Source organism: Schistocerca gregaria, chromosome 5 (assembly GCF_023897955.1).
Source record: "Schistocerca gregaria isolate iqSchGreg1 chromosome 5, iqSchGreg1.2, whole genome shotgun sequence".
Classification (NCBI taxonomy): domain Eukaryota; kingdom Metazoa; phylum Arthropoda; class Insecta; order Orthoptera; family Acrididae; genus Schistocerca; species Schistocerca gregaria.
In genome coordinates this window covers 197,301,985-197,327,427 of record NC_064924.1, presented here as the reverse complement: position 1 = coordinate 197,327,427, position 25,443 = coordinate 197,301,985, and the positions used below count along the sequence as shown (strand labels likewise).

Here is a 25,443-nt window from a genome sequence, read left to right as displayed (position 1 = left end):
TTAATCGGCCTCCACCGCGGTGGTTGTAGGATGTGTATATAATTTCTCGTTGTCTCTGGAACGAGATATAAATTCCTTTTTGGATGAATGAGAATGGTATCGGTTTCCAGTGGTAGGAATAAGCATGTTCACTGCACATTACATTACATTAATACTTGATCCATAGATCATGAATACAGCATTTCGTAATGATGAGGAACTGGGTGGTTTAACGTAGGCTTTCATTACACTTTTTTTTTATCTCATTCGCGTGGACGAATGGCTGGCGTCTCACACACACACACACACACACACACACACACACACACACAAAAGGGTGGTATTTATGGTCGATATAGTCTCTCGACATTCGAAAATATCGATCGGTCGATTGTATCCCGTGTTTTGACTTTTGTTGCATATTGAGGCTTGAGGCCTGTGCGTCGTGTTTGTGTTTGTGTTAGCCGGTAACATAATTGATGTCCTGTAACACACGTATTGAGAGTTGATCAAGAAATAACCAAACCTTTGACTTTTATTACTTGTTAATAATAAGAATTGTCCAGAACACAATTTGTTTTGCGTGTGTAGTGAAAACAGTGCCTATCTTAGTGTCTGATAATGAACGCGAAAAATATGTTTCTAGTTTCCTTCTTAATCACTGCAGTAGCATTTTATTTACACGAGTACCATTTATCTACATTAGTCAGTGTTTTCAAGTTTTCGCCTTATTTGAATAGCGTCATGATAAGTGTTCATAATGTGTTACTAACTTGGTTTGGGAATGTTAGGAGTCAAGAAGATTTAGGCGTCAAAAACAACCTGAAATCTACGACGTTATTTACTCCTGAGGATCTGAAGAAATTTAATGGTGAACGTGGTTTATATTTATCAATTATGGGCAAAGTTTATGATGTAGGAAAAGAGAACAAGCATTATAAGGCCGGTGCAGACTATCACTTTTTCACAGGTAAATGTTCAGTGTGTAATTATTCCAGTCGGTGTCGAGAAGGTAAGGGCAGCAGTAAGGTCCATATTGCAGTTTCTTGTATCGATGTACAAACATGCTACAGTACTAGTCTTACCCTAAGTATTTTTGTGATTGTCAACAATGTAATATACCAACAGCTGTCTTCCATTGCCTGTTCGGATGTGATGGCAAAAAATGTAAAATGTTATTGTTATAAAATAGCAATTTTGCCAGCATTGGTTTTTGTTTAATATTATTATATCATTAGTCTTCACCCTGCAGCATAGTTCACGTATGTGTTAGACACATATCTTCAATACACCTCCTCCTACCATTAAACCACCTTCTGCCTCTGCCTCACCCTCCATCTGCCCTGCTACATTGTCCAACCACCTCTTCTCTGTATCTCCACCCTCCCTCTCCCCCAGTCTCTTCATTTCCTCCACCCCCTTGCTCTGATCGTATCTTCTCCTTGTATCCTCTGTTGATGACCTTCTCCCCCTCTCTGTTTCCACCTCTATCTCCCCATCTTCTTTTTCCACGTGCCCTCTGCCCCTCTACACCTTCCATCTCCTCATGCATTCCCCTCCCCTCTCACTCTCCGTTCATTTCAGCCTCCCTTCTGCTGTGTTCGTCCCCTCCTCTGCCTTTCTCAACCTGTTCACAGCCATGCTCATCAACACATGTAGTCCCTGGAATACAGTTCAATAAAGTAGGCCGATACTATTCCCACAATAAGTTTGTTGCAGTGACATGAAAATAATTTATTTTGGCTCTGATGTACAGGCCGCCATATAAGCTGGTTGATAAAGCAGGCTGTAATAATACAATTCAACATTCATGTCGTATTGGGCAGCTTACATGTTGAAGCCCCTTACTTGTAGGTTGCCCTGCAAAGCAAGTTGGCTGACAGACCGATGATGTTCCCACACAGCAGGCTGGTCAGGCAAGGTAGCCTTTGCCAGGGGTTTGGAAAAACATGGTTTTGCCCATATCTCAGCTGCTATTGGAACTAGGAGGTTTTAAACCCAACAGTGCTGATCCTCTGAGGCCTACAGTTTCTGTGCTAAACTTGTTTGAAACCAATCTAGGGGTTTGGGAGAAGATACTTTACATACACATGTGCACTCTGCTTTTTTAAAATTGCTCTAAGATCTTTGGACACAACTTTATAGAAAAAACAGGAACCAGCATAGGCCTAATTTTCTTAAATATTTGTGTTTGTGTGTATTAACAAAGAGAAATGAGTGTCTGTCTAAACATTTGAAACTACTTTTAATTCTCTATGTTAAAGTTGCTGTAATAGACGGCACAAAATTACTTTATTGTCTGTGTTGTATGAAAAGTCTCAGACCTTTAGCAGTTATGTGGTTAGTTATGAGGAAGTAGGAAAAATAGCAAGTTTTTACTTGATAAGATATCAGATGTGTGCCAAAACTGGCAAGTGCACAAATATTAAGTTTTGAAACTTTACAAAATGTAAAAAGGTAGCTACCTCCACCTGCACAGGTAATTCACAACTGTTGTAAGACATGCTGTACTATTCCAATCGTATAACTAGCCTATGTGCCACTATGCATAAGAACTGAAATGATAATCTGCACAAGTTTAGTAAAGTGAAAGGCAGGGTTCAGCCAATTAGTTTGAGTTGTAAGAGAAAGTTACAGGAACACAATAAAACCTTCTGCACTCTATATCGCGAATGTTGCTTAGAAAATTCTAAAAACTGGCTTTCAGGGGGAAAAAATTATATTTTTTGGCTCCTGATCCTCCAGTACTACACCCTTTTTATTAAGACCATGAAGAAAATATCTGGGGCAACGGAAGCGTTCAATTCCACCCGTCGGCGTTGACCCGTGACGTAAGACTGTTGTGGTGTGTGACATTACGATGGCACAGAATTTAGTTTGTGAGAGTGGCGTGTTTGTAGGTGTCACTTTGATGTAATCGGTGGTGCTCTCTGGTGGTTTGTTTATTTGTTGTGTGTTAGGCGATGTTTTTGGTTTACTTTGCGTGTGTGGTGTGTTTATAGGTGGCATATTGTTGTGGTTGGTGGTTCTATCTGGTGGTGTGTTTATGGGTAGCGTGTTATGTGGCGTATGGGGTTCATTTGCATGTTAGCATTTCACATGTGTGGTATCAGTAGTGACTGTGCTTTCAGCGGAATATTTTTCAGTGAGTTAACGATTTTGGTTTTGTTATGTCAACATTATGTAGTTTTTTTCTGTTTGTCGTGTGTGAATTTTGGTAAATTGCATTGTTTATGTCTTTGGACTGACAAGGTCAACAGTTTTCGGTTGTCGGTGATGGTGGAAGACAGTGCCTTGTCTCTAAAAAAATTTTGTCAACTATTCGAATATTTGGATGAAGTCGTGCAGTGTTCAGTGTGTCACGAAGAAATGAGGCTTACTAAAGTTCCGGCCTCTCAGACCAGGGACAACTGTATGTGGAGATGTTGTAAGGATAACAGGTCAAATGAAGATGTCAGTCCATGGGTGAATAGTTTGTAGTATTCTAGACCTAACTAGGTATATTGAAAGTAACGATACTGTTGTTCAGTTTTGACAACTTGTGTCACCATCGGTAATTTTTTTCTTAATGGAGGTATGGTGAAAAACTGATCTGTAGCATAGTGCAAGTTCTGGGTTAAGTTGGGAGGTGAGATAAGTAGTATTGTTGTGGGTTAGTGAAGCCAGAGTATTCTTCATCGTAACAATTAGGATTACTAATAATCCCACACACAACCTTATCATATGAGTACTGTTGGTTTACTAGTTTCTGTTTTGGTAATAGTTTCGTGCTGTTGCTGATATCATTCATGACTTATTGCATCTTTGATACTGTGAAACACATCTCTTCTACTGCAAGCTCCTTGATTTCCATATTTTGGGAGGAGGTAGTATAGACCAAAACATGAAAAAACTATCTCGTCAACATAGGCTCTAGTAGCACACTTTTAATAATGAGCACTGACTCATCTTTGCCACTATGAAACACACCAAATCTCATAGCTCATAAGGTATGCATTTTAGAGCCCACATTTACTAGCCTTTTTTTGTTTTGGTGTAAAGAATGTGTTCTGAAAGTCTGTCAAGGGAAATTAATTTTTTTTTTTTTTTTTTTACCAGTAGGCCTATGTTACAAGTTGGAACACAAGAGTTTACCTTAACATGAAAGTGGCTGAATTATAACACAAGATATTACCATTTACCAGCTGGAAGCAGATCTCTTTCACTAGTTCGGAATGTAACACTTCTTGCAGTGCAAGAGAGGGTTAGGTTGGAGGAAACAGCACACAAGAAAATTCTTCCAAACACCAGGCTAAGGGTAGCTCCAGCCAGGATGAAACATAATGCATTATGTGTCATTGTCATTTGCGTGACCCTTGTTCTTAGATGGCATTTTTGTCTTGTCCTTCAAAGGTCCCATTATTTCCAAGCTTCCTCCAATTAGTTAACTGGATTTAAACTTTGAAAATAAGCTAGTGAATCGTGGAAATTTTTCCCTGTCCATCATCTTGCTGCTGCACACAGTGGTGGGAGGGTCAAAAATGTCTACCACAATGAAGCAAATAGTACAACATGAAAATTAAGGGAAGTGTTTGAAAAGAAACCACATGTTAACTTCTGCATGACAACATTTAAAAAAGGCGCAGTATGAGTCTCAGAAATTGATGTTTTTATTAATATTGAGTGTTCAGATGGAATACATTTCACATATAATTGGCTACACGTGAATGACTAATGACTGAGGGTAAATGAAAAACACAAGTTTCGAATTTGTATTGTAGCAATCACAGTGAAAGGAACACGGAGTAATCAAAAATAAATAAAATAGTGTGGGAGTTTCTATGAGAACTAGGCACAACAGCAGTGCACTAAGCGTGAGATGCAGCTTCCAGCAACCAACATGTGCTTTTGTAAGCAGCACACAGTATCAAAGAAACTTCAGATCACATTGCAGAAGAGTTGAAGACCCACAAGAATAAAGAAAACACCGGCTTCCAGATTTAATTATATTTGGCAAACTCGAAGAAGACCTGTCAGTCTTGACCCCTGAAGCCATCAAGATGGTGGACACCCCAGTTGCAAGCTTCTACAATTTGGTGACCATGACGTCACTCATCACACACAGGTATAGACATAAATAATACAAAAAAACATTTAATTGTATAAATAACATGAAATTAATAGGGCAGTGTGGAATTACATGGTTTTGGACAGAGGCAGAATAAATATGCTGTAGTCTCAATAATGAAGAAATAGCAAAACAGTATTAACACTAAAATAAAGTACACAAAATCCTTAGTAATCAACAAAACAACAATACAGGATATTCCATTTATCGGATAACTGCACATGCAGAGTTCTGTTTGCCAACTGCCAGAGACATGCAGGCCAGTCGTATGACCCACCTGTCTCCCTGTTAATAGCATACTATGCACCTTTTTGGGCAGTGTTATTCGAACAGTGAAATAGACATCATGAGTGTAACAGTTAAGTCTGTGAATACAACAATGCTAAAACCAGATTATTCAATTTGAAAATGAGTGTTTATTTGTGATTTGTATGCGCATACAGAGCCCATATTTTGTTGTTATTGTGATCTTCAGTCCTGAGACTGGTTTGATGCAGCTCTCCATGCTACTCTATCTTGTGCAAGCTTCTTCATCTCCCAGTACCTACTGCAACCTACATCCTTCAGAATCTGCTTAGTGTAGTTATCTCTTGGTCTCCCTCTACGATTTTTACCCTCCATGCTGCCCTCCAATACTAAATTGGTGATCCCTTGATGCCTCAGAACATGTCATACCAACCAATCCCTTCTTCTGGTCCAGTTGTGCCACAAACTTCTCTTCTCCTCAATCCTGTTCAATAATTCCTCATTAGTTATGTGATCTACCCATCTAATCTTCAGCATTCTTCTGTAGCACCACATTTCGAAAGCTTCTATTCTCTTCTTGTCCAAACTATTTATCGTACATGTTTCACTTCCATACATGGCTGCACTCCATACAAATACTTTCAGAAATGACTTCCTGACACTTAAATCTATACTCGATGTTAACAAATTTCTCTTCTTCCAAAACGCTTTCCTTGCCATTGCCAGTCTACATTTTGTATCCTCTCTACATCGACCATCATCAGTTATTTTGCTCCCCAAATAGCAAAACTCCTTTACTACTTTAAGTGTCTCATTTCCTAAGATAATTCCCTCAGCAGCACCCGACTTAATTCGACTACATTCCATTATCCTCGTTTTGCTTTTATTGATGTTCATCTTATATCCTCCTTTCAAGACACTGTCCATTCCGTTCAACTGCTCTTCCAAGTCCTTTGCTGTCTCTGACAGAATTACGATGTCATCGGCGAACCTCAACATTTTGATTTCTTCTCCATGGATTTTAATACCTACTCCAAATTTTTCTTTTGTTTCCTTCACTGCTTGCTCAATATACAGATTGAATAACATTGGGGAGAGACTACAACCCTGTCTCACTCCCTTCCCAACCACTGCTTCCCTCTCATGTCCCTCGACTGTTATAACTGCCATCTGGTTTCTGTATAAATTGTAAATAGCCTTTCGCTCCCTGTATTTTACCCGTGCTACCTTCAGGGTAAAGAGAATATTCCAATCAACATTGTCAAAAGCTTTCTCTAAGTCTACAAATGCTAGAAACGTAGGTTTGCCCTTCCTTAATCTAGCTTCTAAGATAAGTCATAAGATCAGTATTGCCTCACGTGTCCCAGTTTTTCTACGGAATCCAAACTGATCTTCCCCGAGGTTGGCTTCTACTAGTTTTTCCATTCGTCTGTAAATAATTCGTGTTAGTATTTTGCAGATGTGGCTTATTATACTGATTGTTCGGTAATTTTCACATCCGTCAACAACTGCTTTCTTTGGGATTGGAATTATTATATTCTTCTTGAAGTCTGGGGGCATTTCACCTGTCTCATACATCTTGCTCACCAGATGGTAGAGTTTTGTTAGGACTGGCTCTCCCAAGGCTGTCAGTAGTTCTTATGGGATGTTGTGTACTCCGGGGGCGTCAAACTCTTCACGCAGTATTGTATCACCCATTTCATCTTCATCTATATCCTCTTCCATTTCCATAATATTGTCCTCAAGTACATCGCCCTTGTATAGACCCTCTATATACTCCTTCCACCTTTATGCTTTCCCTTCTTTGCTTAGAACTGGGTTTCCATCTGAGCTCTTGATGTTCATACAAGTGGTTCTCTTATCTCCAAAGGTCTCTCTAATTTTCCTGTAGGCAGCCTCTGTCTTACCCCTAGTGAGATAAGCCTCTACATCCTTACATTTGTCCTCTAGCCATCCCTGCTTAGCCATTTTGCACTTCCTGTCAATCTCATTTTTGAGACGTTTGTATTCCTTTTTTCCTGCTTCATTTACTGCATTTTTATATTTTCTCCTTTCATCAATTAAATTCAATATTTCTTCTGTTACCCAAGGATTTCTACTAGCCCTCGTCTTTTTACCTACTTGATCCTCTGCTGCCTTCACTACTTCATCCCTCAGAGCTACCCATTCTTCTTCCACCGTATTTCTTTCCCCCCATTCCTGTCAGTTGCTCCCTTATGCTCTCTCTGAAACTCTGTACAACGTCTGGTTCTTTTAGTTTATCCAGGTCCCATCTCCTTAAATTCCCACCTTTTTGCAGTTTCTTTAGTTTTAATCTACAGGTCATAACCAATAGATTGTGGTCAGAGTCCACATCTGCCGCTGGAAATGTCTTACGATTTAAAACCTGGTTCCTAAATCTCTGTCTTACCATTATATAATCTATCTGAAACCTGTCAGTATCTCCAGGCTTCTTCCATGTATACAGCCTTCTTTTATGATTCTTGAGCCAAGTGTTAGCTATTATTAAGTTGTGCTCTGTGCAAAATTCTACCAGGCAGCTTCCTCTTTCATTTCTTTGCCCCAGTCCATATTTACCTACTGCGTTTCCTTCTCTCCCTTTTCCTACTACCGAATTCCAGTCACCCATGACTATTAAATTTTCGTCACCTTTCACTATCTGAATCATTTCTTTTATTTGATCATACATTTCTTCAATTTCTTTGTCATCTGCAGAGCTAGTTGGCATATAAACTTGTACTAGTGTAGTAGGTGTGGGCTTCGTATCTATCTTGGCCACAATAATGCGTTCACTATGCTGTTTGTAGTAGCTTACCCGCATTACTATTTTCCTATTGATTATTAAACCTACTCCTGCATTACCCCTATTTGAATTTGTGTTTATAACCCTGTAGTCACCTGACCAAAAGTCTTGTTCCTCCTGCCACCGAACTTCACTAATTCCCACTACATCTAACTTTAACCTATCCATTTCCCTTTTTAAATTTTCTAACCTACCTGCCTGATTAAGGGATCTGACATTCCACGCGCCGATTCATAGAATGCCAGTTTTCTTTCTCCTGATAACGACATCCTCTTGAGTAGTCCCCGCCCGGAGATCCGAATGGGGGACTATTTTGCCTCCGGAATATTTTACCCAAGAGGACGCCATCATCATTTAATCATACAGTAAAGCTGCATGCCCTTGGGAAAAATTACGGCCATAGTTTCCCCTTGCTTTCAGCCGTTCGCAGTACCAGCACAGCAAGGCCGTTTTGGTTATTGTTACAAGGCCAGATCAGTCAATCAACCAGACTGTTGCCCCTGCAACTACTGAAAAGGCTGCTGCCCTTCTTCAGGAACCACACGTTTGTCTGGCCTCTCAACAGATACCCGTCCATTGTGGTTGCACCTATGTATTGTCCAGAAATTGAACAGAAGTTTCCACATGTACAAATCCTGAGTCTTGTTGCAATTCACAAACTAGTGAATAAAATTTAATGAAATGGTTTGTGTTCATGAGAAGGAGCATTGCAAATTTCTTGTACCTCTGTATAAAGAGCTGCTGAGTTACTGGACTGAGAACCTATAAAGTAAGAGCAATGCAAGAACTTAAAGCTGGTGATCCCACACACAGGGCTAGGTTTTGCTAATAGATTTTGCAACAAGTGCTTCATGATAAAATGGATCCTTTTCTAATTCTATTTTCAGATGATGTTTGGTTCTATTCACACAGGCATATTAATTCCCAAAACTGTTGATGTTGGAGTGCCGATAGACCTCTACTGTTTCAAGAGGAACCCCTTCCTGATCAGAAAATAGGAGTGTGGTGTACAGAAAAAGAAGCTCAATTTGTTTTGATAACACTGTTAAACAGTGAAAGATGTGTGCAAAACATTTTGCAATCACTTTTTAGTTAATTAATTGAACGAGAGAGACCTAACCTTTGCATTTATTCAACAGTATTTGGCAAAGACTCATGTGACCAATGTTTATTTGCATGCAATTCATGATGTGTTCTATGACAGAGTTAACCTGATGCAATTTCCATTTGAAAAAGGGTAAAGTGTATGTAACAAACTCGCAGATGTTGCAGGATCTTAAGGATAATATCTGCAAGTCAGTTATTTCAATTCCTACAAGACAATTACATCATGTCATGAATTTCCTGAATAGAGTTCAGAAATTCATGAAAAATAATGACAGGTTACAGTATCTCTTTGCTTGACATGGGTGAGTATAAAAATTTATTTACATTTATTTTAAATTTCATACTTTGGTAGTACGCAGACAGCGCAGCATTTGATTTGTGAGGCAATGGAGCACTCGCTGCCCACTATCTATGATCCAATGCATATGGTCATCAGATAAATGGAGGAAAAAATCAGGCATTTCATTCAACCTGTATAGTTCAAACAGAATCCCCAATATTGCAAAACCACACACAATTAAAAAATTCCAGTGTCTAAAATTTCCCTCTATCTATATGACATTTTTTATCCGACTTCTTTCTTTTGCGAACACCTAATGGATTTTAATCTATAGTGCTTGCATGAGTTGACCTTAGGCATGGTGCATGAATTTTTTCCTGTCTGTTGATAGCACCAATACTGGCAAGCAACAGTTGAGTGATTTAGTGTGTAATTCTCATTGGTTCTTCATCGCTATGGGAATGATGGAATGATTGGTGCAGCACTACTGCATCAAATTTTGTCAGAAACTGGCCAACAACCAGGTGGAAACCATTCGGAAGATTCAGACGGCTTTCAGTGATGATGCTATGGACACCACTCAGATTAAGGAGTGATACAGCTGATTTAAAGACAGCTTCATATTGGTGGAGAGGGAACCATGCTCTGGTCTGCCACCAACATACCAAAATGACCAGGTCATTGCCGATGAGATTGTTGTGGTGATGCAGGACAGTTGTGTAACTATCAGAGAAATTGTGGAAGAGGTGGGCATCATAACTTTTTCGACACATTCCATTGTGACCAAAGTTTAAGCTATGAAGAGAGTGTCAGCGCAATTTGTGCCGAAGCTGTTGACAGCAGAGCAAAAGAAACTTAGTATTGAAGTCTCACAGGACTTGCTGGACTCCACAAAAAGTGGCCTCGACTTTGTGAACATCATAATTACTGATGACGAACCCTGGGTATACGAACATGACCTGGAAAACAAATCTCAGTCATCACAGGGAAAGCATTCGTCGTCGCCAAGACCAAAGAAGGCCCGCCAAGTGCACAGCAATGTCAAAATGATGCTGACTGCTTTCTTTGACACCCTTGGTGTGGTACACCACGAGTACACACAATAGGGCCAAAAAGTCACCAAAGATTGGCACAGGGATGTCTTCTGTCACCTGTGTGACCCTGTGCGACACAAGAGACAACTTGTGGCCAACAGGAAATTGGCGCTTCCATTACGATAATGCTCCAGCACATTCCTCACATATGATTCAGACTTTTTTGGTGAAAAACCAGTTCCCTGTGCTTCAGCAGGCTGTTTACTCTTCTGATATAGCCCCCTGTGACTTCTGGCTGTTCTACAAGCTTAAGAGACCATTGAAAGGAATGCAATTTTAGACAAGAGAGGACATTATTGCAACAATGACAACCGAGCTAAACTGTGTTCTAAAAGAGGTTTTTTTGGCATGCTTCCAACAATGGTTGTACTGGGAGAAGTGTGTGGAGTCCAAAATAAATTACTTTGAGGGTGATTAGGTGTCCAACACTCCAGGCATTCCAGTTTTTTCCTGGCCATAGGTCAAATACTTTTGTAAAAAAAAAAAAAATGAATTCTGCAGTACCACAAAACCAAAACTTGTCCATATAACTAATATTGAAAACCTAACCTCACCAATGTAGGTAAAACAAACTCTGCAATACCTACCAATCAGTGTAGAACGTAATTACCAACAATGAGCAACACAACTAAAAAAATCATAAATTTTGTTATACAAGAAATAAAGAATTATACACATAAACAGACATACTATGCATGCTACAATAAAAGGCAATAAAAACCTACTTACCAATCAAAGTTAGTGGACACATAAATCTAGCAATCTAAATGATAGAAAAACTAGTGTGTAATCAGCACCACCTCTACACCACTCAGGGGACTCACAACGCTTTTGTGTATGTGTGTGACAAGCACAAGACCCCAAGGAATTGAAGCGCTTTCTTTCTTTCTTATGCTGGAGTCTTCCATCTCCAACTATCCTTACTACTATTTCTTTCTCTTGTGGCAGCTTCCCTAGGTATTGCCTTCTTTCATCAACATCTTCATTTATTTGCCTTACACAATTTTTCAGCAGAAGTAATTTTGGTCTCTGTTTGGGTTTGACTTACATTTGCAAAATTTTTTCTATGGTGTTGACCGACTGGAGAAGAATGTCTTACATAGTGCCTCCTTCGTACAATGTTGAGAAACCTCTATGCACAATAAATGTATGGACTCATATATGCACGCAAAAGCCAATGTGGTAGCCAATCCAACGTAGAACTCCTTGACGACATAGGGATCACACTTCAGATGCCTGAGCTGGCAGCTCCCCACACTTGCCAAGGAGTAGGTGCCCACCTTTCTGGGCTGATGTGTCTGGTGACCTTGGCTGTGGCTGGATGGTGCTCATGGGAAGAGTCCATAATTGTAGTAAGTTTTGCACATGAAACTTATCAAATTCAACCTACACAATGGCCTTCCGGATTCGGCATTCGTAACAGACAGATCTATATATTTCAACATGGGCAGCTACATTCTACTGCTTTCTGCACACTTGCTACCCCATGGGAAGAGGAACAGGCCAGGTATCTGTGAGTGAAACTAGTTACTCAATACCTGGTGTTTACTAGAATAGATAGTGATACTTCTATGGTGACTAAACCATTGTTTTTTGTGGAACACATAGAAGACAAATTTGGAGAATTTGACTAATTGGGAAAATTGTGCAAGGCTTCCTGTGCTCCACATTCTTCAGGCATGTGAATGAGTGGGTGACATACCAGTTACTACTTTACCGTATAAATCTTTGAATATGATGCAAGGAATTGAGCTAATCTTGAACATTGAAATGTATGTTTTGTGTAGCACATACAAAAAAGGCTCCCAGGATTAACATACTGGGGCAGTCATCTTAGCCTATGTGGGAAATATCCTTCCAGATAAAGTTAAATTTATGGTGTGTGTGGGTGTGACATGAAACTTTGCCCTGCCACCCACGTCATTTATGCTTTGGCTGTATGTCATCCCACTGCAAGAAGAGCCAAAGTGCAGAAACTGCGGATGATGACTCCGTGAGGGTCATCCTTGCGAACAGCCTCTTTTGTGTAAGTGTACTTAACTCTATCCTCCACATTCACCGATTTGTCCTGTATGTAAAAAAGCAAATAAAATGCTACACTGTAAATCATTGACTGTCAGTTACACAGCGAGGCAAGGAAAAATTATGAATGCCTGAATTCTCGTGACATGATGACCAATTATGCAAAAGTTACTGCTTTCACCTCACAACCTCAGTTTTTTTTTTTTCACCCCAGATCTACCACTGCCATTTACTCTCATGGTTCACATGACATCACCTTTGTGATCTGCTACTCCTGCCAGTCCAGAGAAATAGCTTCCTCCTCCAGCATCTACAGGTGACAAGGTTCCTTTTGAGGACCCCTCTACTCAGAAACCCACAGATCAGAGGTCCAACAACAGCCAGTGCCTGAAGGAGCTGCAGTCTGTGGGCCCAAGGCTAACTGCTCTTCATCTGTTTCCCTGCCTACAGTGGATAATTCCTTTCAAGAATCCCGGCCACCGGAAGTTGCAAAAGAGGAGGAGGGAGATACTCCAGGGGCTGTGGAGGACGACATCCTGTCAGTTCCATCAGATTCTGAGTCAATGTTCATTGATGTTCCACACTGCTAGCAGGCAATGGTCCTGGGACATGACCGGTCCTCCTGCCCCTTCCATGCCTAATGACAACGTCCTTGATGTGATGAGCTGATAGAACTGGAACAGATACAGCTGCCACCTGCCGGAACTGCAACAGCTAATTTCCTCTTCTTCAGTATCGCCCTCGAACTAACTCACTCCGCTGATTGTTCCCCAACACTTTGTGGTTGCCATGGATTCTGTTGGAATCATGCTGGTCCTGGGTGGGCAACTGGAGAGGTCTGTATGTTGGTTCGTGTGAATGTTCTCAGTTGAACACTACTCGTGACTGTAACATGAGGGAGATAACAAAAGACTGAGCAGTCTAATGGTAAGTAGCTACATGGTGTTAGAAAACAAGTGGCAGTGACATGGATGTATATCATGAGTGAGAAGTATAGAGAAGTCATGTATTCAATAATGTCAAATGTATGATGTCGACAATAATAAATAATAACAATAGTATATGATGATGGGAGATTCTGCATATAATCAGAAAGAAAGCCTACAAATATATTTACTGTAAAACTGCCTGCATTTTTTAATGGGACCACTTTGCCCTGTGTCTGTCATTAATGATTTCCTCATCTATGTCCATTTCACTAGATCACATAATGTAGCATTCTCAAGTTTTTCTTCTGTTGTTTGCACTAACCACAAAAATCAAACTGTTATCTAAACCTCATGTTAAAATTATCATTGGTATATTTAAACAAGGAGTAATATTTTACTCCACTTTGCAAATTATTCTTCATGATAGTGATGTGCAGAATTGTCATACTGCAGTTGATTGCTTAATAATTGTTCATCATAGAAATTCATATTTATGATATTATGCTTTATAATACATGTGTGTTCTAATCTCTTGTGTAAACTGGCACTTCTCTGTTGTTGGTTATTCATAATGCATCTGCCAACATCAGCTTTCACTGACACATTACTCGCTTATTTGAAAAACTGTTTAAGTTTATATGTGGTGTATTTTTAGTAAGTAGTACAACAAGCATGGAAAAACTTCTTGGAAGTTGTATAGAACCATTGTCAGCTGCTATGGTGTGCCAATTTATTTATGTAACTGGTTTCAATTGTAATAGATCATCTTAAGGGAACAAACATGTTTATCATCTCAGCATTTGCATATGGTTACAATTATAATGTCCAAAACACCCTGATTAAAAATGTCTTAAGCCAGTTGTATATGACTAGTGCAATCATTGTACTGAATACAGATATTTACCAGTACCAGCATTATTCATAAAAATTTTGTGTGAAGATCCTCTGAAACTTGGCAGAATTTTAACTTAATTTACACTAAAACAAAAACACAAGAGAGAATAGCTGTGCTTTTTTTAAATTTGAAAATGACATGGGCACACTAGGTATTAAAAGTAAAAAAATAGGCACACAAGTAATATTAATACACATCGATTTCTTTCGTCTATAATAATAAAACACAAGTTTTTGATCTTGCACATAAAAAAGTATACTTGTAAGTGGAGTTCAGGCAGATACAGCACTTTTGACACTTGTTCATTTTTCAAGTAAGTGGCCACAACTTGAATTCAGGAGGAGTGGTTTACAGTATAGATATTAAACACGCATACAAATAAATACAGTACTATTAGCTTTTGGAACAACAGGTTCCTATTTCAGTGCAGAAAAGAGGAAATATTTGGGGGAGTTTGGGGTGAGAGGTAGATCACTCAGAATTCAGATGGGAAAAGGACCCCACCTTCAGGTGGAGGTAGGAAGACAAATATGAAGGAAAAACACATAAAAGAGAGGAGTAAATTATTTAATAGTCGCAAATGAAATGTCAAATCCTTGGGAAGTTAACTGAAATATAGACTCTTGGTGCATTAGCATAGTGTTGAGGCATGTTGTTGTTGTTATTTTTATTTTTATTGTGATTTCCAGTCTGGAGACTGGTTTGATGGACATTTGTTTATCCTGTCCAAACCACTTCATCTCTGCATAACTATTGCAGCTGACATCATCTGGAATATACTTGCTGTTTATTTTATTTATTTAATTGTATAGCTAACCCCCCCTTCCCTCTGTCGGGCAGGCGGTTTGCTGGGTCCTGGTCTTTCAATTTGACATCACTTCGGTGACCTGTAGTCAATGAGTATGATGATTGAGGACAACACAACACCCGGTCCCTGTGCAGAGAAAATTCCGTGACCCCGCCGGAAATCGAACCCGGGTCCAGAGGATTGACGATCTGCCACACTGACCATTCAGCTACTGGGGGCGGACATACTTGCTGTAATCAAGCCTTGATCTCCCACTAGAATTTTTACCTGGCGCACATACCTCGATAACCAAACCTACTATTTCTTGATGTCTTAAGATGTCCCCTATCAGCTGATCCATTTTTTACTTTAACTGTGCCATATATTCCCCAACCCTCTGAGGTTACTGTGCGTTCTGTGAAAACTGTTATGGCCTTGAGAGAGCATGCAGAGTGGTCTATAAGTGGGTCCACATAGATGTTGTCATATGGGAAGTGATAGTAATGCAAATGGTCACTCTCCTGATTGATGATTTCAGTGCATACCAACCTTAAGGGAGAGTATCACATCATCTGTTAGTGCCTTCTGATCGACCAAGTTTCATTTCATCTCAGAGGCACCCCTACCCACTAGTTCCACCCACAATACTATTTTGTGAGTTGCTCTTACAATTTCTTGGCTTAAAACAAATCGCAATCCTTTCAATAGCAATCACTTTCTGATGACCCTGTTTTCCTTGTCACCATCCAATGGACCAGTTGTATACCTCTGCAGTCACCTTCATTGCCTCTGCATGAAATAGTATCAACAAGGTCGTCAGACATGCCTTTGCTGCAGTCACCCACACTGCCGGTACTATGCCCCCCCCCCCCCCCCCCCCCAATCCCGCGCGTCCCCCCTGCCCTTTTTATGGGCCTCTTCACCAGCAGCTGGTACCATAGTGGACCAAAGACATTGCAACTGCTATTCCAGACTGTTGAAGGCCCTGGCAGCATCTCAAGTGACATCTTTCGCAGACCACCCTCATCATTTTTAGGTGTCTCTGTGCAAAGGCTTGCTACTTAATTAAAAGTGGTAAGAAGGAATGCTGGAAGCACTGCCTTCTGCTTGAGAACATTAACTTCTTCTTCCCAGGTGTTGGCTGAGTTCCGTAGTCTGCTTTGTTACCAAAGATTGGCAACGTTTCGGGGACTGCTCCTACTGAACCATCGCTTCTTCCTGAACCCCTTGCTGCCCACTTTGCGGTAATGTTAGTGTCCTCTTCTTACCTGGCTGTCTTCCAAATGCATAAAAGGTTACTTAGAAACTTGCCCTGCTTCCCCCTCCCGCTGCACTACCATAGTCCTGTCTCTTGTAATGAACCTTCCACTGACGGGGAATTGCTTCAGGTTCTTAACATATATCATGATATTGCCCCCTGCACTAATTCAGTTTGTCATCAGATGATGTCACATATGAATGTGCCTAAGATTCCATCTACTCAGGGTCACAAATTGTATTTCCCTAAAAGCTGTTTTCCTGTCACGACAGAGAGAGAGTGTGATCCACCACAATCCTAAAAACCAGCCTAAAACCCAATGCCCATCTAGAGCTACTGACCAATTGGCCTCACAAGTGTATTCTGTAAACTGATTGAAAGAATGGAATCCAATGATTATGCAGGGTTGTCCACATATCAGTAAAGTTTCCCACGAGGGGTGATTTACATCCGACCAGGTTTACTGCTCAGTTGCACCTTTGGCTTTGAAATCATTGAGAGCAGTACATCGTCACTGTGAAGTAAGGATGGTCAGTAGCATCTTCCAGGCTTGTTCTGTACACAGTCTCTGCACTGAAGTTAGTTGGGAACTTCCCTGTCCAGTTGTGACGGTACTGAATCTTGCTCACTTACACAGTCACCATATGACATTTCCTTATCATCTGAATTATCCAATGCTTCTTTCATACAAGGGATGTGGGCCACGTAATGTTTGTCTTCTGGTGGGTTTCCCAATTGGAATGTGCCTCAAAACGCTCTACCAGAACTACTATCTGTTCCCATAGAGTGTGGTGCCTGTACATTCCCATGCACTTCTTCTATATTAGTACTCATACTACAGAAGAGGTCTGATTTATTTCAAAGGCCTAAAGTTTTAGTCTCCATGTCATTTTGGTATTTATAAAATTGTCAAGGCTTTTGTAGCCACTTGTTGAACAACTGCCTGTTGGCTTCTGTGTTGGATTCTTCAGCTGATGTTTATTTGATTTTTCTGAAGTTTCACCAGCACAAGTATCTGGTATTGTCAAAGCTTCGTCTTCCATTGATGGTAGTGGACTGAAATTGAGCTAGTAGCCAGAGATTATTGGTCATTTCCGCTATGGTTCTCCCCTTACTACCTACAACAGTAATTCGCTGCAGCATGGGAATCAGATATACGTTCACCTTGAGGCTTTCTTCTTTCTTGTTGAAGCTTTTGTCATGTTTGTGTATTTCTATAGCTTATCTGAACAAGTGGAGTGATAGCTCCTCTGTTGTTGTTGTCTTCAATCCTGAGACTGGTTTGATGCAGCTCTCCATGCTACCCTATCCTGTGCAAGCTGCTTCATCTCCCAGTACCTACTGCAACCTACATCCCTCTGAATCTGCTTAGTGTATTCATCTCTTGGTCTCCCTCTACGATTTTTACCCTCCACGTTGCCCTCCAATACTAAATTGGTGATCCCTTGATGCCTCAGAACATGTCCTACCAACTGATACCTTCTTCTGGTCAAGTTGTGCAACAAACTTCTCTTCTCCCCAATCCTATTCAATACTTCCTCATTAGTTATGTGATCTACCCATCTAATCTTCAGCATTCTTCTGTAGCACCACATTTCGAAAGCTTCTATTCTCTTCTTGTCCAAACTATTTATCGTCCATGTTTCACTTCCATTCATGGCTGTACTCCATACAAATACTTTCAGAAATGACTTCCTGACACTTAAATCTATACTCGATGTTAACAAATTTCTCTTCTTCAGAAACGCTTTCCTTGCCATTGCCAGTCTACATTTTATATCCTCTCTACTTCGACCATCATCAGTTATTTTGCTCCCCAAATAGCAAAACTCCTTTACTACTTTAAGTGTCTCATTTCCTAATCTAATTCCCTCAGCATCACACGACTTAATTCGACTACATTCCATTATTCGCGTTTTGCTTTTATTGATGTTCATCTTATATCCTCCTTTCAAGACACTGTCCATTCCGTTCAACTGCTTTTCCAAGTCCTTTGCTGTCTCTGACAGAATTACAATGTCATCGGCGAACCTCAAAGTTTTTATTTCTTCTCCATGGATTTTAATACCTACTCCAAATTTTTCTTTTGTTTCCTTTACTGCTTGCTCAATATACAGATTGATAAACATCGGGGAGAGGCTACAACCCTGTCTTACTCCCTGCCCAACCACTGCTTCCCTTTCATGTCCCTCGACTATTATAACTGCCATCTGGTTTCTGTACAAATTATAAATAGCCTTTCGCTCCCTGTATTTTACCCCTGCCACCTTTAGAATTTGAAAGAGAGTATTCCAGTCAACATTGTCGAAAGCTTTCTCTAAATCTACAAATGCTAGAAACGTAGGTTTGCCTTTCCTTAATCTTTCTTCTAAGATAAGTCGTAAGGTCAGTATTGCCTCACGTGTTCCAGTATTTCTACGGAATCCAAACTGATCTTCCCCGAGGTCGGCTTCTACTAGTTTTTCCATTCGTCTGTAAAGAATTCGTGTTAGTATTTTGCAGCTGTGGCTTATTAAACTGATAGCTCGGTAATTTTCACATCTGTCAACACCTGCTTTCTTTGGGATTGGAATTATTATATTCTTCTTGAAGTCTGAGGGTACTCCATACTGCAAAAACTTCCGTGTTGGCGAGTTTTACTTTGTGGTTGGTCTTACACAGTGCATGGTCCACCATGGTTGAATTCTCCAACTGCCCCAACCTGCAGTGCCTCTTGTGTTCAGTCATCCTGATGTTGATTGATAGCCCAGTCATTCCAGCATAGACTTTTCAGCATGTACATGGCATGTGGTATATTCCTGACATTGCAAGTGGGTTTCTTTTTGCCTTTGCTGATCTCAGACACTCTTTGATCTTCTTTTTCAGTTGTCTTTATGCTTTGTTTGTGCAGTATACGGCCAATTCTGCCCATCACTCCGGGAATGTATAGCAGAAAGGCCATACCTGACATTTCTTTTTCCGATGTGTCACTTTACCGAGTGTTTGGTTCTGTGACACTTCTTATATGTAACTGGTGGTGTACCCATGGCTCCTTAGAATGTTTTCCGGGTGTTGCATGTCTTGTCTCAGGTGTTGTGGCTCACATATTCATCTTGTTTACATTTTTATCTTATTTATCATGCATCTTTTCTGGGTCGGGTGGTGATTTGACAGTTTGTGCACGTGGCTGACAGTGTGTGTTGCTTTCCAATGCAGACAGAGTCCCGTGTTTTCACCACACCTAATGACCAGTACAACTAGAAAGAGTAGCTGTTGGTCATTTTCTACCTCCATTGAAAATTTTACATTGGCATTGAAGCTGTTCACGGGTTGTAGGAAGTCATCACACTGTTCCTCACCATGGCTCCACACAATGAAGGTATTGTTGACGTATCTGTACCACACTGTAGGTTCACAAGGTGCCAGTCCAGCACATGTGCTTCAAATGTGCCATGAAGAAGTTGGTCGCCACTGGAATAAGTGGTCTACCCATGGCAATGCCTTCCAACTGTTTGTAGAAGTAGCCATTCCACATGATATAGCTCCTGATGAGACATGCATGAAAGAGCTTGGCAGTGTCTTGCGAGACAATGGAACCAATGTACTCCAAAGAGTCATAGAGTAGCATTTTGGTAAACAAAGAAGTAACATCAAAGCTGGCCAGGATGCCACTTAGTCCAACTTATAGTTTCATCAGTTTCTCAATTAAATGTCCTTAGTTCTTTATGTATATGTCAGTCTTTCCCACAAACGGCTGGCCAAGAGTTTTGCCAGTTTGTGTCATTAAACTAGGAGAGCTAACACTTGGTCGTAATGAAATATTATACTTATGGATCTTTGGTAATTCATACAGCCAAGGTGGTAGGGTATCTTCACTGCACTGGTTCCTCTATGTGTCCGCAGAGAGAGAAGACGCCTTGATTTAACAATTCATATTCCATGTGATCTGTTGCATTAGACCTGCACTTAGTTTTCGGTATGTTGTTAGATTTGATAGGGTTTGGATCTTCTGCTCATAATCTTCGGTCTTCATTAAGATGGTCACATGGGACAGTAACTCACATCTGACTGGGAGTTTTCTCCATGAAATACTTTTCCAGTTAATTGTGTATAACCTTATTAAAATTGTTTCTAGCAGCTTTATGAAGTGGCCTATAAACTTCTGTACTACAAGCTTGTGTATTTCATGGTCCACTGTTGTGGCATAGCATTTATTAAGCTATTCAACAAAATAATGGTTAGTCTGAGGGGCTTGAGACTCAACTGTACTTTTTGCATATATAGCCTCCCTTCCCCTTTCTTTGTATTGGTTGAGCAGTACTACAACATAAGCTTGATCAAACAAGATGAATCCATTCAATTTCAGAGATTTCCATGTGATATTTTGATTTGCACAAGAAGCAGATAGAAATTCCATCTACCTTTCCATTTTCTTGAACGGATATGAGTTGTTCATCTTTTTTATTTATAAGGCTTCTCATGTTTTGATGGAAGGTAGTATATACATTTTCTTTAACATGACGATGCTGGTTTGTACCACCGGTAGCTCATGACAGATCCTCCTATCAGGCAGTGTGTATCACTCAGGGCTCACACTAGCCCTCCCATCAGGTGGCATGTACCACCAGTGGTTCACAGTCGGCTCCACCAACCATGCTACCAACAGTACATTAACATATGATGTATTACCTCTCAGCCAGGTGCAGTTAACAGCTGTGAATCCTCCAGGGGGTCTACAACTCTTTTGTGGATACGTACGTAGCGAGCACAGGACCCCAAGCTAATGTGGCCCTCCTTCCTTTCTGGGCTGCATACCTTCCTTTTCCGCATCCTTCCCTATCCCCCCTCTTTGCCCCCTCTCCCCTCACCTCTGGCTCTTTCCTTCCCTTTCTCCCCCTCTGGGAGTATGGTTTGTGCCTACGTCCGGAGACGGACGCTCGAAAATGTGACACATTCAAGACGGACGCTCGAAAATGTGACACATTCTTTGCCTTCTCTGCTTGCATGTCTTCATCCTTCCTTTGTCCTTCTCTTTTCCTTGCCTCTTCTCTTTATCCTTTTCTCCGCTGCGGCATTTGAGACCTCTCTTCTTCCCTTTCCCCTTCTTTGTTTTTCCCTTTCTCTTTCTTCCTCCCTGTGTGTGTCTGAAGGCCAACCCACGCATTTCCGTGCGTAGCTGGTGACGGGGTAATGCGTAATTCCCTGCCCCGGGTAGACAGGTAGGACACGTACGTACCCCCTGGTAACGGCCAGGCCCAGGGAGGGGGGATTACCCTAGCTGATACCTTCCGAAAGTGCTGATTGGTCCCTCCGTCCGTTTGTTGGGGGGTGTGACCTGAGGTGTGAACAATCACCTAAGGTGGGAGTGCCCTCAGAGAGGGCCCCCATAAGGGAGGAGCGCGCCATCGGAGACGCCGGTAATCATGGGGGATTCTTCCGCAATGGTTTCCTCATCTTCCACTTTGTCTGCTCACAAGCGTAAGTTCACTGAGTCTCAGCCACAGACAGTTCTTCCATCGTTGCCACAGTTCCTTGTTGTTTCTCTGTCTGACAAAGGTCATGACTTCTCCACGGTCAACCCTTTCATTATTCAGAAAGGTGTTGATGCAATTGCAGATCCTGTAAAGTCTTGTTCCAGATTACGGAATGGCACCTTGTTGTTAGAAACAGTCAGTGCCCTCCAGGCACAAAAATTGCTGCGTACTTCACTTCTCCACACCTTCCCTGTCCGGGTTGAAGCACACCGCACTTTAAATTCCTCATATGAAGTCGTTTACACACGCTCCCTCGACGGATTGTCTGACGAGGAAATTCAGCACTACCTGTCTGACCAGGGCGTAACAGTTGTTCATAGAGTTATGAAAAGGGTTGACACAAACATCGTTCCAACTCGTACTGTCTTCTTGACATTTGACAGAGTTCAACTCCCATCGAAAATAAAAGTGGGCTATGAGATAATCTCCGTCCGCCCCTACGTCCCAAACCCTACGCGTTGCTGTCGGTGCCAGCGGTTCAATCACACCAGTGAGTCCTGTTCCAATGCAGCCAAATGTGTTATGTGTGGCAAGGATGCCCATGAGGATGCTTGTCCACCTCCATCCCCTCGTTGCATCAACAGTATGGGTGACCACGCTGCTTCCTCTCGAGATTGCCGCATTTTTAAAGATGAAAAGCTCATTCAGGAAATCAGAGTGAAGGAAAAGGTGTCGACCTTTGCTGCTCAAAAATTATTCGCAAGTTGAAAACCCACTGTGCCTCAGAAAGGAAGATACAGCACTGTGCTTGCCTCTCCTCAGCCAACAACGGAGGCGGCCACACAGACTTGCGATTTCACCTTTAGTGACATGGCCGTCAAATCGGCCAGCGCAAAGATTGCCCGTTCAACCTCCCCACTTTCACCTGCTCTATCAATGGCTCATCCTTCATCGGGTTCTGCTAAATCTCGAACCCAAAAGTCAGACACCAGGACTTCCAAAAAAGAGCATCTCGTGAAGAATTTTTACGTACCCCAACTTCACAACCATCGGTTCCTTCTTCATCTAAACATCATGGTTCCAAGAAAGCTAATAAGAAACCCAGTTCCCCTCCTTCTCCGCCACGGCGTGTCTCATCTACAGCACCACCTGGCAGTAACCACCCTCGGCCGTCTTCTGTGTCGCTGAGGCGCACTGCTGGCCGCCGATCAACTGGCCAATCGCTGGTGGCAGAAGCTGCTCCTTAACAACCCATGGATCAAGATCTTTTGCCTTTGGCTGAGTGCCGTTCCACATTGTCGGTCGCTAGCTCTGAGCAGTCGTTGAGTTGACGGCAACCTTGGCCACATTCTTCCATTTTCTGTCCACCCTATGTCCATTATCCATTGGAATATCCGCGGCATTCGAGCCAATCGGGATGAATTGACTATCCTCCTCCGATCCTACTCGCCGGTCATCTTCTATCTTCAGGAAACAAAGCTGCGTCCCCACGACTGCTTTGTCTTCCCCCATTTTCAGTCAGTCCGACTTGATCTCCCCTCTGTTGAAGGCACTCCAGCACATGGAGGACTCATAATTCTTCTCCATAATACTCTTCCATCATCAGCCAATCCCCTTAAACACTTCCTCCAAGCGGTCGCTGTCCGCCTGTCCCTTTCTGGATACACCCTCTTTGTACTGTATACATTCCATCATCCACACCAATGGCACGAATTGATCTCCTTCATCTTCTCGGTCAGCTTCCACCCACCTAATTGCTGGTTGGGGACTTCAATGCCCACTACCCGCTTTGGGGATCTCCACATCCTTGTCTGCGTGGCTCACTATTGCTAGATGTCTTCCACCAAGCAGATCTTGTTTGCCTCAACACTGGGGAACCTACATTTTCGTCTGCCTCCACAACAAATTTCTCTATTTGGACCTTTTGGTCGGTACTGTTCCGCTAGCTCGGCCCTTCGAATGGTTCGCCCTTGCTGATACACACTCGAGTGACCACTTTCCATGTGTCCTTCGACTGCAGCCACAAGTGCCATATATGTGCCCGAGATGCTGGAAGTTTGCCCAAGCCGATTGGACTCTTTTTTTCTTCTCTAGCGACATTCGATGACCGTCACTTTCATAGCGTCAACGATGAGGTCACTCATATTACAGATGTTATTCTTACAGCTGCGGAATGTTCAATACCACGCACCTCCAAATTGCCCCGGCGCCCCCCATTTCTTTGGTGGAACGAGACATGCCATGACGCAATGCGTGAGAGGCGACGTGCTCTTCGCATTTTCCACCACCATCCTACTTTGGCCAACTGGATCCGCTATAAGCAGTCCCGTCCGCGATGCCGTCGCATCATCCGCGACAAGAAGGCAAGCTGGAAATTCTTTACTAGCTCATTTAACACATTCACTCCCTCCTCGGAAGTTTGGAATAGGATTTGACGGTTATCTGGTGCGCCTAGTTTCTCCCCGGTCTCTGGGCTCACTGTCGCGCATGATTCGTTAGTGGACCCCGTCGCAATTTCTAACTCATTGGGTCAACACTTAGCTGAGATTTCGAGCTCTTCAAATTACCTGCCAGCGATTATCCTGAAGAAACGTGCAGCGGAAGTGCGACCTTTTGCTTTCTCCTCTCAAAATCGCGAAAGCTATAATACTGTTTTTTCTCCATGCAGGAACTCCAACATGCACTCTCTTCTTCTCGCTCCTCCGGCCCAGGACCGGATGTTTTCCACATCCAAATGTTGCTGCATTTACCAACCTATAGTCTGCGTTACCTCCTTTGCCTTTATAATCGAATTTGGACCGACAGTACTTTTCCCAGACGATGGCGGGAAGCTATCGTCATTCCTGTTCCGAAACCTGGAATGGACAAACATCTCCCCTCTAGCTATCGCCCCATTTCTCTCATGAGTAGTGTATGTAAGGTTTTGGAGCGTATGGTTAATTGCCGTTTAGCTTGGTGGCTGGAGTCCCGCAGTCTTTTAACACCTGCCCAATGCGGTTTCCGAAAGCATCGTTCTGCAGTTGACCATCTTGTTGCTCTCTCCACTTATATCATGAACAATTTTCTCCAGAAACGCCAAACAGTAGCAATATTTTTTGATCTGGAGAGAGCATACGATACCTGTTGGAGGACAGGCATCCTCTTCACACTGTTCTCTTGGGGTTTAGAGGTCGGCTGCCTCTTTTTCTTCGCCAATTTATGGCAGAGGGCACATTTAGAGTACGGGTGAACAACACTCTCTCCCGTACTTTCTCCGAAGAAAACTGGGTACCCCAGGGCTCCGTGCTGAGTGTTGTACTGTTTGCCATTGCTATAAATCCAATTATGGACTGTCTCCCTCCCGATGTCTCCGGATCCCTCTTTGTGGACGATTTTGCGATCTATTACAGCTCTCAATGGACCAGCCTTCTTGAACGACATCTTCAAGGCTGTCTCGATCGCCTCCACTCTTGGAGCCTCGAAACAGGCTTCCGCTTTTCTCTC

The 25,443-nt window shown here is 41.9% G+C and overlaps 1 protein-coding gene across 1 annotated transcript in view; it reads left to right on the top strand.

The window, feature by feature from the left end:
* Positions 1 to 392: 392 nt before the first annotated feature.
* Positions 393 to 25,443, top strand: part of LOC126271911 (neuferricin) — a 66,107-nt gene continuing 41,056 nt past the window's right edge. The window contains exon 1 of the mRNA XM_049974301.1: positions 393 to 949. Coding sequence (XP_049830258.1) covers positions 601 to 949 — 349 coding nt within the window. The 5' untranslated portion in view covers positions 393 to 600. The remainder of the gene's footprint in view (positions 950 to 25,443) is intronic.